The sequence below is a fragment of the Stylophora pistillata genome, chromosome 1 (assembly GCF_964205215.1).
Source record: "Stylophora pistillata chromosome 1, jaStyPist1.2, whole genome shotgun sequence".
Taxonomy (NCBI): Eukaryota; Metazoa; Cnidaria; class Anthozoa; order Scleractinia; family Pocilloporidae; genus Stylophora; species Stylophora pistillata.
Window position 1 is genome coordinate 21,982,756 of NC_142519.1, and position 13,326 is coordinate 21,996,081.

At 39.8% G+C, this 13,326-nt stretch overlaps 1 protein-coding gene across 1 annotated transcript in view; it reads left to right on the top strand.

Moving 5' to 3' along the window:
* Positions 1–13,326, top strand: part of LOC111339746 (centrosomal protein of 290 kDa) — a 51,578-nt gene that overhangs the window by 20,740 nt on the left and 17,512 nt on the right. Inside the window, exons 19-38 of the mRNA XM_088744264.1 lie at positions 2,400–2,592; positions 2,734–2,807; positions 3,768–3,885; positions 4,904–4,993; positions 5,412–5,493; positions 5,714–5,766; positions 5,891–5,950; positions 6,030–6,134; positions 6,562–6,604; positions 6,699–6,805; positions 6,935–7,024; positions 7,454–7,582; positions 8,912–9,142; positions 9,451–9,624; positions 10,043–10,154; positions 10,405–10,493; positions 10,658–10,771; positions 10,871–10,931; positions 11,286–11,516; positions 12,787–13,034. Of these exons, the coding sequence (XP_088600390.1) occupies positions 2,400–2,592; positions 2,734–2,807; positions 3,768–3,885; positions 4,904–4,993; positions 5,412–5,493; positions 5,714–5,766; positions 5,891–5,950; positions 6,030–6,134; positions 6,562–6,604; positions 6,699–6,805; positions 6,935–7,024; positions 7,454–7,582; positions 8,912–9,142; positions 9,451–9,624; positions 10,043–10,154; positions 10,405–10,493; positions 10,658–10,771; positions 10,871–10,931; positions 11,286–11,516; positions 12,787–13,034 (2,404 nt within the window). The remainder of the gene's footprint in view (positions 1–2,399; positions 2,593–2,733; positions 2,808–3,767; positions 3,886–4,903; positions 4,994–5,411; positions 5,494–5,713; positions 5,767–5,890; positions 5,951–6,029; positions 6,135–6,561; positions 6,605–6,698; positions 6,806–6,934; positions 7,025–7,453; positions 7,583–8,911; positions 9,143–9,450; positions 9,625–10,042; positions 10,155–10,404; positions 10,494–10,657; positions 10,772–10,870; positions 10,932–11,285; positions 11,517–12,786; positions 13,035–13,326) is intronic.

A 13,326-nucleotide genomic window follows, 5' to 3' on the forward strand; every position in this document is an offset into this window, starting at 1 on the left:
AATAACTGCCTTTACCCCCTTTCTAACCTCACTCTATAATAACTGCCCTTACCCCGCTTTCTAACCTCACTCTATAATAACTGCCCTTACCCCCTTTCTAACCTCACTCTACAATGACTGCCCTTACCCCATTTCTAACCTCACTCTATAATAACTGCCCTTACCCCGCTTTCTAACCTCACTCTATAATAACTGCCCTTACCCCGCTTTCTAACCTCACTCCATAATAACTGCCTTTACCCCCTTTCTAACCTCACTCTATAATAACTGCCCTTACCCCCTTTCTAACCTCACTCTATAATAACTGCCCTTACCCCGCTTTCTAACCTCACTCTATAATAACTGCCCTTACCCCCTTTCTAACCTCACTCTACAATGACTGCCCTTACCCCATTTCTAACCTCACTCTATAATAACTGCCCTTACCCCGCTTTCTAACCTCACTCTATAATAACTGCCCTTACCCCGCTTTCTAACCTCACTATATAATAACTGCCCTTACCCCGCTTTCTAACCTCACTCTATAATAACTGCCCTTACCCCATTTCTAACCTCACTCTATAATAACTGCCCTTACCCCGCTTTCTAACCTCACTCTATAATAACTGCCCTTACCCCGCTTTCTAACCTCACTATATAATAACTGCCCTTACCCCGCTTTCTAACCTCACTATATAATAACTGCCGTTACCCCGCTTTCTAACCTCACTCTATAATAACTGCCCTTACCCCGCTTTCTAACCTCACTCTATAATAACTGCCCTTACCCCACTTTCTAACCTCACTCTATAATAACTGCCCTTACCCCCTTTCTAACCTCACTCTATCATAACTGCCCTTACCCTGCTTTCTAACCTCACTCTATAATAACTGCCCTTACCCCCTTTCTAACCTCACTCTATCATAACTGCCCTTACCCCCTTTCTAACCTCACTCTATCATAACTGCCCTTACCCTGCTTTCTAACCTCACTCTATAATAACTGCCCTTACCCCCTTTCTAACCTCACTCTATAATAACTGCCCTTACCCCCTTTCTAACCTCACTCTATCATAACTGCCCTTACCCCCTTTCTAACCTCACTCTATCATAACTGCCCTTACCCCCTTTCTAACCTCACTCTATAATAACTGCCCTTACCCCGCTTTCTAACCTCACTCTATAATAACTGCCCTTACCCCCTTTCTAACCTCACTCTATAATAACTGCCCTTACCCCGCTTTCTAACCTCACTCTATAATAACTGCCCTTACCCCCTTTCTAACCTCACTCTACAATGACTGCCCTTACCCCCTTTCTAACTGCACTCTACAATGACTGCCCTTACCCCCTTTCTAACCTCACACTACAATAACTGCCCTTACCCCCTTTCTAACCTCACTCTACAATAACTGCCCTTACCCCGCTTTCTAACCTCACTCTATAATAACTGCCCTTACCCCGCTTTCTAACCTCACTCTATAATAACTGCCCTTACCCCGCTTTCTAACCTCACTCTATAATAACTGCCCTTACCCCGCTTTCTAACCTCACTCTATAATAACTGCCCTTACCCCGCTTTCTAACCTCACTCTATAATAACTGCCCTTACCCCGCTTTCTAACCTCATTCTACAATAACTGCCCTTACCCCGCTTTCTAACCTCACTCTACAATAACTGCCCTTACCCCGCTTTCTAACCTCACTCTATAATAACTGCCCTTACCCCGCTTTCTAACCTCACTATATAATAACTGCCGTTACCCCGCTTTCTAACCTCACTATATAATAACTGCCCTTACCCCGCTTTCTAACCTCACTCTATAATAACTGCCCTTACCCCCTTTCTAACCTCACTCTATAATAACTGCCCTTACCCCCTTTCTAACCTCACTCTATAATAACTGCCCTTACCCCGCTTTCTAACCTCACTCTATAATAACTGCCCTTACCCCGCTTTCTAACCTCACTCTATAATAACTGCCCTTACCCCCTTTCTAACCTCACTCTATAATAACTGCCCTTACCCCGCTTTCTAACCTCACTCTATAATAACTGCCCTTACCCCCTTTCTAACCTCACTCTATAATAACTGCCTTTACCCCCTTTCTAACCTCACTCTACAATGACTGCCCTTACCCCCTTTCTAACCTCACTCTATAATAACTGCCCTTACCCCGCTTTCTAACCTCACTCTATAATAACTGCCCTTACCGCCTTTCTTAAAATCCACCACCCCTCCCTAACGATTACTTCATGTCACACTTGCTCTTGGCTCTGGTGCAGCTCCCTTTTTCTCTCATCCTTTGATCTGTTATGAAACAAATACACAGTAATAAGTGACCGGAAAGCAAGGAGATAGAAAGTTAATGTTATAGTGTTGTCCATTTGGGTTAATATTTCATTCCTCTGTCCTCCAGGAACATTGAAGACCTGACAAGTCAGGTTAACAACTTGGAGATCAAAGTAAATGACAGTGAGATGGAGAATGAGGAGCTGCGAGAGCGACTTGGAATGGATCCAAAGGAGAAGCTGGACATTGAAGTTGTACGGCACAAAAAGAAAGTTAAAGCAGAACAGGCAGTGGCTCTGAACAGGGCATTAACTAAAGAGGTAATTCACTTTTGAGAGCTCGGGGAAAATTGTACATCACAAATGTGCATGTATTGAATGTGTTTTAGTGTTCTGTGTATTCTGGGAAGCTTTTCTGAAATGGTAATTGTTTGGTTTGAATGTTCATTTCCGTTTTTGTAGGTGGAAAGGTTAGAAGAAGAAAGGCTTCAGCTTAAACGGCAGCTCAGAAAACAAGCCCTGCATCGAGGTCAAAGGTAAATGTGGGCTGTTTTTCTATTTTCTTGCTAAATTGTCAATTCATGGAACTGAGAGAGGCTTTTCTGTTGCCCTCGACCTTCCAAACCAAGTTTAGTACAAAGTGCGACAGCTTGCTTTATAGCAAATTGCGATGGGCTTTTATTACAACCTGCGACAGCTTTTTTGTTACAAAGTGCGATAAGTGTCATGACAAAGTGCGACAAGTGTTATGACAAAGTGCGACAAGTGTTATTACAAAGTACGACAAGTGCCACAACAAAGTGCGACACGTGTCATGACAATGTGCGACAAGTGTTATTACAAAGTGCGACAAGTGCCATGACAAAGTGCGACGAGTGTTATTACAAAGTGCGACAAGTGTCATGACAAAGTGTGACAAGTGTTATTACAAAGTAAAAGTGTCATGACAAAGTGCGACAAGGTTTATTACAAAGTGCGACAAGTGTCATGACAAAGTGCGACAAGTGTTATTACAAAGTGCGACAAGTGCCATGACAAAGTGCGACAAATGTTATTACAAAGTGCGACAAGGGTCCTGACAAAGTGCGACAAGTGTTATTACAAAGTGCGACAAGTGTTATTACAAAGTGCGACGAGTGTTATTACAAAGTGCGACAAGTGTCATGATAAAGTGCAACAAGTGTTATTACAAAGTGCAACAAGTGTTATTACAAAGTGCGACAAGTGTTATTACAAAGTGCGACAAGTGTTACTACAAAGTGCGACAGGTATTACAGAGCGTGATAATTTTATAACAAAGTGCGACAGGTATTTCAAAGAGCGAAGATGATTATAAAGTGTGACAGAAACTGTAGAACATCCACCGACGTAGAACGTTTCAAATTAATGATTCATGGGAGTATGACTCTAAGTCACGCACAAATGAGCGACACATAGATTTAGTTACCGGTGACATTTCGGTGTAGTTTGTACATCATGTCTTTCCCCCTGGACAGGGCTGTGGAGTTAGGAATCACTGCTGAAGACTTAATCGTGGCAGAAGAGGAGGACGTAGTCTCTTCACCCAGAAGACTTCCTGTGGTGGATTCCGATGGTGAGGTCACCAAGGCTTTGGTAAGTACTAGGAACATACAGTAACATGTTAAGTATACAGACATTCCCAGGGGTTTCGGTAACCTTTTTCCATGCAGTAGCATGTTAAGAAGTAACTTTTTCCATGCAGTAACATGTTAAGTATACAGACATTCCCAGGGGTTTCAGTAGCCTTTTTCCATGCAGTAACATGTTAAGTATAAAGATGTTCCCAGGGGTTTCAGTAACCTTTTTCCATACTCTAACATGTTAAGTATAAAGATGTTCCCAGGGGTTTTAGTTAACTTTTTGCGTACTGTAACCTGTTAAGTATAAAGATATCCAAGGGGTTTCAGTAGCCTTTTTCCATTCAGTAACATGTTAAGTATAAAGATGTTCCCAGGGGTTACAGTAACCTTTTTCCATACAGTAACATGTTAAGTATAAAGATGTTCCCAGGGGTTTCAGTAGCCTTTTTCCATACAGTAACATGTTAAATATAAAGATGTTCCCAGGGGTTTCAGTAACCTTTTCCCATAAGAGGCTGGTAATGGTGTAATGGACGGCTGTGCCGTAAGGCGAACCCCGCAAATATGAGAGCCTGCTCGTAAGGTAAACAAGCGGTGGTGAGAGATCTCTCGTTGGAAAGCCGGAAACCGGCCTATCTTGAAACCTCTATGTTCCTGTAGTATAAGGGTCAGGTCACTTTGTTTTACTCTTCATAACATTTGAGCTGTGCTCCTTGCCCTTTCATACAGTCGCAGAAAGTTTAACAGCACTTGCCTCTTCATAGAAAGACTTTTGAAATGCTCCTTGAAGAAAAGCCCTCAGTGCAGAAAACTGAATCCTGACCCATTCTCCTGCGGCCGATTTCGTAAAAAGCCCCTATTAGTACCTTTACTTACAGCTGAGATTTTTAAAGTCGAAAGAGATTAATACGCACTTTTCTTTTTAGTTTAGTCTGGTATAACTACTTGTCTACATGATGTTTTTAATTGCATTGTAAATGACTTGTTTATTTGATAGTTTGTTTGTTTTTTTTTTTGTTTTTTTTTTCCAGAACCAGAGGCTGGAAGGAGAAGTAGAAAAGAATGAAAAACAAATTGAAAAGTACAAATCTGATATGAAAAAGATCGAGACTGAAAATAAGGTATAGGGAATTTAGTGGCACATCCACCAAATGATGATGACAATTTTTCTTTGGTAGATTTGATTGACAGAATCGCTGGGAAACTCCTCTTCTCTCTCTTTCCACTATTACTGCTCTAACAGGTTTAGGGAGAAGTTACACGTCAATCACGTGGGGGAGTTAGAGGATTAATCTTACCTTCTTTAGTTATTCTACTTTATTTCAGGTGATTAATGGCGTTTTAGTGGTAGTCAAACTAACAAACTACTTGTATTTCCAGTTCCCCTGCAATTTGATATTCAGTATCACACGATCCGAAGACAAAGCTAAATATAGTGACATGTAGTTCCTGCAAGGCTTAGGCTGGAGATTAAATGAACGGGTAAACTGAACAACACTTTAAAAGTCCCTCATTGCGTCTTTTAACTCCTGTGCGTAGGAACTCAAAGATGAAAACAAGCAGTTAGAAGTTGGAATGCGGGAGATTTTAGCCCAACTGAGGGAGCATGCGGCAGCACAAGGTTTGTTTTGTGCGTTCGCGATATATTCTAATGAACTGTAAATGAAAACTTTGTTTTGTTACCTCCTTAAAACCATTTATTAGAGAAGAATTTCTCCGTCTCTCTATTGTTTGGAAGGTTATCCCTCCCTCCCCATTTAAAATGCGTCGTAATAGGAGATTGATTTTTAATGATTTATCATTTATTACTATCATTACTTTTGATTTTTTTCTTGTTTTAGGAGTAGAGGAAAATAAATTAGTACAAGTTCCAGCCTTAGAAAAGCTCATGGCTGTAAGTTACGCTTCCGTCATTCATTAATTGAATTTGTTTGATATGCAGTCCATTTTTTTTTTTGTTACCTTTCGGAAACTATTGTAAATCTTCATCCTAACTTTGTTTTTTTTTTTCCATAAAGATGATAGAGTCTAGAAATGCAGTGGGCCAGTATGACACAACACTACAATTAAAAGCTCAGGTAAGTTGCTTTTTCTGTTTGTCTTTACTGAACATGTGTGCAATGTCGATCAAGCTGTAAATTCTTCTTTTGACTTTAGATTGAACAGCTAAGTGGGAGGAACGAAGAACTGCGACACGAACTGCACAACGCTCGAGCAGAAACAGCTAAAGCCATCATGCAGTTAGAGAGGAAAAACACCAAGGTAGTAATCGGTGTTCTGAGAAATCTACTATGTTAAGATTTGAACAGCCATTGCCAAAAGTTCCGTAGATGCCCTCAAAACATCTTACATGAAGACTCCAACTCCTTTTTTTTTTGTTAAACATTTTTGTATGTTACGTGTGATTGGTTTAAGTTTCCCTCCTCACCCAAACAATTGGTTGGTTTTTAGTTTCCCTCCTCACTCAAACGAGGGTGATAGCGAATATACAAGATCAAAGGGTTTAAAGTGGACTTTGAAAGAGCGGGACCTGGGCATAAGAACACCATTTAGCTACAATGATGCTGAATTTGAGTATGCCTTTAATTGCCAATTTTTTGGTAAGATTTATTTATTCATTTATATTTTATTAAACTGGTGCTTTTTTTTGTTTTGTTTTGTTTTGTTTTTTTTTTTTTCATACCAAAAGATCGAGGATCTTGAAAAAGACATTAAAGTGTTAAAAGAGATAGGTAAGCTCTTTGTTTCAAGAAAGCCTTAGGTGAAATGAAGGACAGATTATCTATTAACAAGGCATTTCTACAACCCATATGTTTACAATTTTAGGTGAGGGCGCTGTCAAGTTACAACCTATGCCTTTGCCGCAAGGAATGACACCCTCTTCAACGGAGATCATTGCCAGTCTTAATGAGCATCTTATACAAGTACTTCAGGTAACAAATATTGCTTTAAATGCTTTTGCTAACTGCTGGCATGGAATTTCGCTTATATTTATTTATGTGTTTATTATTTTTGCTTCTTTGCAAGGTGATAACAGTGTTTACTTGATTTGTTTTTCAAAGGAAGTCTCCCTTAAGGAGCAATTACTGGAGAAAATGGAAAAGGACCTTGAGATGTTCAAGAGGAAATTCTCGGTTATTCTTCACCAAAAGGTTGGTAAACTCCTCTCCCCTCCCCCCTTCTCCCCGTCTTTAATGCAATTAAAGGGGAGACGGTAGAGGGAAAACTGGGCCTGGTTGACTGACATCTCGTACAAAACCATTCTGGTCAGAATAGTGCGCGTCTGATAATCCTAGAAGAAGGGACGGGGCGTTTTGTTCTTCAATAAAAGGAACAACAATAAAGCAAAATCCTAACCAAAAGTTTGATACGTGATAGACTACGAACAGTCCTTCCTTTCCGGCGAAATTTGTCGCGTGAGTTAAAAAAAACCAATCGGTGAAAAAAAATCGATCTTAGCGCGCCGTGCGGAACTGTGGGTGCACGAAAACCCACTCTCAGAGTTTCGCTCAAATCAAGTTGGCAAATCAAAATTTTTTTGCGTAAAATCTGAGCTTTTTTCTTATTTCAACTTTTTACAGGGGCTTCTTTATGTTGATTTTATGAAAGAAAAAGAGACATGGGAAAAGGAGAAGAAAGCGATCGAAGAAGATAAGGCCTCAACTGAACTTGCCAGAGAACATGATAAAATCAGGCTCATGGAATTCGAGGTACTAATTTTGCTAAATTCTGCTCTTTTCTCTTACGTTATAGAAAAAGTATATTTATATCTAGCAAATGCTTCATGTATCTCACATGGATCTACCTCAAACTCGACTTGTCACTGATCTCTGAGCAGTTGTCATCTTCATTGGAGGAGGGAGCTCATGATGCGTCGAATATTTTTGCCTGCGCGCGATTGGTCTAAACGTATCACGTGACCGAATATACCCCAGTTAAAACGGTGGAATCGAGCATATACCTGAAGCGATAGTTTCCACTTTTCAATTCTAACGTCCAATACGGATAACATTACCTTTAAGATGACAAAGCATTGTGTTATTGCAGAAGAAGGAACGTGTTTTCTTTTTTTTTTTTTTTTAATTTTTTAATTTTTTTTAATTGAACCAGACGACACTGAAAAGTGAACACAGTAAGTTATTGGTACACATTTTCCCCGCGCGTTGAAAAATATATGATTAATGACAAACACAATAGCACGACGAATATATGAAATATATATATCTGAACTGCGGTTATAGAAACGTATTTGTACACGATCCTCGCAGTAAAGAGCACTATTTAAGCTATAGTGAAAATCAGACATGAAAAAATTCAGGCCTGTACGGGATTCGAACCACTGACCTCTGCGATACTAGTACCAATTGGGCTAACAAGCCAACTGGGACCAGGGCCGGGTTGTTCAAAGGCGGATTAAGATAACCCAGGATTACCGTAAAATTTAATTGCAGATCTGAAAGCTTTAAAATTAAATTCACTTTAATTCCATTTGTTTACAATTTGGTGATTGAATGCTCTAAGAATAACTGGGAAAATTATCTTAAAACGGCTTTTGAACAGAGAAATATAGAAATCTGGATTAACGTTTAACCCTGGGTTAGCGCTAATCGGTCTTCGAACAACTGGGCCCAGGTCATCAAATTAATTCGACATAAACCGGTAAGATTCCATTCAGCGCGAGATTATGCTCGTATATTTGTCCTGGGACATAACCGTTTCCTCGAAGCCCACTGGTTTCCTCGAGCTTCGCTCTTGGAGAACTCTTCGCATCTCGGTAGAGATAATGTCCTAATGTCAAAATTGAGGTTACATGTTTAACTGATGAGTAGCGCGACTGGAACCAGGCCCCCATCTACTGGGAATAGGAGTGTGGTAAATCACCAGGAAACCGGGTTAGATTAGGTGATGTGGGTGCTGTGTGGAGTTCCTTGATTCCTTTTTATGATATTCTTGGTTGATGACACACTTTTTTTCGCAGTTTTTTTTGTTTTCGCTACTTACATTTTAATGAGTGTCATTTTGGACTTTCCCGTCCGCAGAGATTACTCGATACCCTGGAAAAAGACGAGGACAAGCAGAAAAAGAGGCTTGGAGAAATGACGAGAAAGGTTACAGTTTTGAGAGTGAACGAGAAGTCGCTCAGTAGAAGATACACGGCCATGCAAGACGTGGAAGCTGCTCTCAGGAAAGAAAACAAGAGATACAAAAATGATGTCGTTGCTATGGAGACCGCAGTTACTGAGAAACTAGGCTACCTTCAGAGACACAAAGTATGATATGCTTTGTTTCTTTTTGTCTTTAACCTTCGTCCTCCTCAAGTTTTCGTTTGTGCTAATAGAAGAGGTTTGAATAAGGTTTAGCCAGTTTGACATGTAATTTTTTGCATGAAGTTTGATGCAAGGCATTTTTTGTGTTGTTAAAATGTAGTCCTACTTCTTTGCTAAAAAATTTAATTTCATTGTTTCTTATGAACATTTTGGGGATGTGTTATTTGTCGCAAAAACCGTCTGAAACTTGATTATATTGACTCAGTATTTTTAATCCCTTTAATACTTTGTTGAACTCACTTATATTTAAGGAAATGTCCACCTACAAGATTGGAGTATTACAGCAAGCGTTAGATGAGAGTGTTCTTGCAACTGAACTGGAAGCAGCGAACAAACAGTATAACGAACTCACTGCCAAGTATCGCGACGTTATACAAAGGGAAAACAGCCTCGTGGCACGATCAGCCATAGTCGACAATCTAGAGGTAGGAAGGGCTTCTAGCAATTCATGAAGCGTTTACCTTTCTTTTCCTGTCTCTCCAGTTACTTTCAATCTTGTGATAGTTTTGATCGATCATAGTAATGTAATAATTGTCTCCTAGTGGATATTACTAATGTTGTGTTATCCGTTTTTCCTCTCGATGTCATTGGCCACTTCACGTTAAACTCTGATTTAAAGTCATAGCCCTTTTTTTTTTAATTTAAATCTGAAAAAAAAAAAAAAACTGATTCATATACCTCTTGCTTGCGAAAGTTCACATCTCACCGAGAACAGAAATCCCATATTGTGGAGGACACTTTATGGATTGCTCTTGGTTCCCAGACCCATTGCTTTTTTATGTGGAAAGTCTTTGGAATACTTTGTACATATCGTAGAAAGTTGCGGATGATTTTTTCCTTTAGGCCGACTTGAAGGCTTTGGAAGAAAGAGAAGCTGAACTGAAGAAGGAGATGATCTCACTGAAGGAACGAAACCACAGTTTAGAGCAGATGGTGAATGAACTTTTATCGAAAGGTGACAGAGATTTAGTGCTGTTGATTTGTAGCTCCTCTCTTAACGGGGGTTAAGGGGTCATAAAAAGTGAAAGTGAAAGTGAAAGTGAAACAAATGAAAGAAAACAAGAACTTCAAACCACTAATACTTTCGGAAAATCAAGAGTTTCATTGGCCTTCCGCCAGTCAAGACGCCATTAGATGTTTCTCTCTGGCGCCTATGGTGGGTAAAACAAATTTCATTTTAGAAAAAAGAAATTTTTTCCTTTCAGGTGGTGGAGAGGGTGAAGGAGACACCAGCATTGTGCGTCAGGAAGAAATTGATAGAATATCAAGAAAACTTGCAACGCTAGAAATGAAGGTATGCCATGGAATGTATGGTCTGTGTTTAGCAACCCACACTGTATAAATCTATCCTTTTGTGAAGTAAATGATAACTGATTGAGCAACTTATCACCGAGAAATGTCTAATTCATGGTGATGTTGATGTTGATGTATGATTCAACTGAACCTTAACTTCACTAGGAGCTGAATGAGAGAGAACGCGCTGACCATGCTACGAGGAAGTATGAACAAGTTCAGTCACTCATCAAGCAACTGGAGGAAAGAAATGTAGAGTTGGAGCAAAAGTTTGCAGAGGTTTAGTGTGTCCTGAGTTGTCTCATTCCTAGATACTTCACATCACCTTCTTGGAAATTAATGTCTGATGACAAAGTGGTCCCTTTTTTTTTTTTACAGATCAGCAAGTTGAATCTTGAATCTCAGAGAGTTGAGCGGCAGCTTAGGGACGAAATCTCCAGTAAGTATTCTCCTAATGTCTTTCATTAAGGTTACCTTCAGACAAGTAGGCGTCTCTCTGATTGTAGAAGACTCGCATCATGTGACTTCGTTGCTCAGTTAGTAGTTGCGCCCGACTGATATCTTGAAGGTTCAAAGTCGACCCGTTTTGAAGTCTGATGGAAAAGATCTCACTTATAAACCCACCGCAATTCCTAATACAGACAGAAGTACATCTGTGGAACTTGTGACGCTATTACCCATCATTTCCGATCATTCAAAGTCATCACCCGTCATTAGGCACCATTCCCCGTTATCAGACTCTTCCCCAGTCTCTAGATAGCATTCTTAAGTTAAGTTTGTATTTTTCTCCAAGACTCTGTCACACAAGATACTCACGTGGCTGTCACGCGACGAGTCCGGTCTCTGGAGGAGTCCGAGTCTAAGCTAAAGGTGGAAGTGTCACGATTGAAAGAGGTGGCGGAAGTGGCTTCGCATCAGACGGAAGCCATCAAAGCGCAGCAGGAGTCACATGACAGAGAGCTGACATCTCTTAGGAAGCAACTTTACGACATGCAGATGGAGACTGATGACAAGACCATTATAGGTATAAATCTTTGATATAAATTTAATACTCTTTTGGGAGTTACTGAAAAAGGACCTAGTGACATAGAGAAGAAGAAGGAGAAGAAGAAGAAGAAAAAGAAGAAGAAAGAAAGTTTAATTCCATCATCATCGCAGCTAATCTGAATTATGATGTGGTTACAATCGTACGACCATAAAAAATTATAAAAGCTGATGAAAGAGGGACTGGGTTACAATGGGTTTTATAATAAAATTACAAATACGTTTATGCTTATACAAGTTGAATGGGCGTATATATAGTCTAAAAGTCTAATAATTATTAAAAGCTAGGCTAGTACTTGGGAAAAAAACAACGACGCAGTCTTTCTGTCCTGTATTTAGGCAATATATATTTGCTAGCGCGTCTAGTTTGATAGTGATACATGTGCTGAGTTGTCATTAGGAGATGTTTAACAAGAGGACCTCCTCTTGAGATCTTTTCAAGAGTTTTAAGACAAAGTTCACTACGTCTTTCATCTAATGTTCTTAAGTTTAAAAACTGAAGAGCTTTTAAGTAAGAAAACGCTGGGACTATAATTTTAAGAGTACGTTTCTGTGTACGTTCTAATTCCCGTGAGAGGAAGGAGGGAAGGGCATGGTGCCATACTACACAGCAATATTCTAGTAAAGATCTTATCAAGACAGTATAGATAATAATCAGATCATTAATCTCAACGCCCCCTCGGCGGAGTACTCGGAGTATGTGAAGGCGTTCAGAGGCCTTGGTGACTATGATTGTTCCATTTTAAATTATTCTGAATCACCAAACCAAGTACTTTATATGAAGTTACAAGCTCTAATTGTTGATCGTCGATGTTCAAAAGAGGGAATTCTGTAGGGTCCTTTAAGAAACAAATCTGCATTTCTTTGCACTTTTTAGCATAACACTTTTTAGAGGGTAACACGCGATATTTCTTCTTTATGTACTTAAAAGTAGTCAGCGGTACGTTTCATGGAGAATTGTTAATCCCAAACTAATTGATTTAAGCGACCGGTTAGCAGATAGGAATGTAATACAAGGAGCCAGTTAGAACTCAAAATAAAAACACGTATCCGAAAAAAAAGAAAAGAAGAAGAGAAAAAGGCGTCACCAAGGGCGGGGCGTGTTTTTTATCCTTACCACAGATGAAGCGCAGCGGAATCACTTAAAACTGGACAACTTAAGACATTTTATTGAAAACTCTGCCAACTAGCAACTTTTGTTTAAAAAAAAACAAGCACTTCTAACTTTACGTGGTATTTTGGATTTCCAGGTAAACTGCACCACCATATTGTGGCCCTTCAGGTAAGTGAGGGTACAGCGGTGAGGAAACTGGAAGCTGCTATGCAGAAGCTGTCTAGACAGGAAGCTCACGTGTTACGGCTTGAGCGGCAGATTGATGAAAAAGGCCAGGCTCTGTATCACGCTAAGATGGAGGCCAGGAACAAGGCAAAGTTTCTTAAGAGAACCATTCAAGATCTGCGGAGGCAGTACAGCGGAGCTTTGCCATTGATGAAACAGGTAATAAAGCGCATTAACGAAAACATAACAACATGGGACCTGTCTCGAAACGGATAAAGATCTGTTTACCCTCACCCGTTTTTCTTCGAAACCATTTGCCCTGTCTAGGCTTATTATTTTTGATTAATGTAAAAGAAAGGATCTCGTCAGTTTTGGAAAATGATATTGAAAATATTGAAAATGGGGGCTGGTGCTCTTCCCTTAAACTTTGATTAATGATCTAATTATTGAAAGAGGTTGTCGTCTCTTGTTAGTCTAAATGCACAATATGAGTTGCTCAACCTCCATTCCA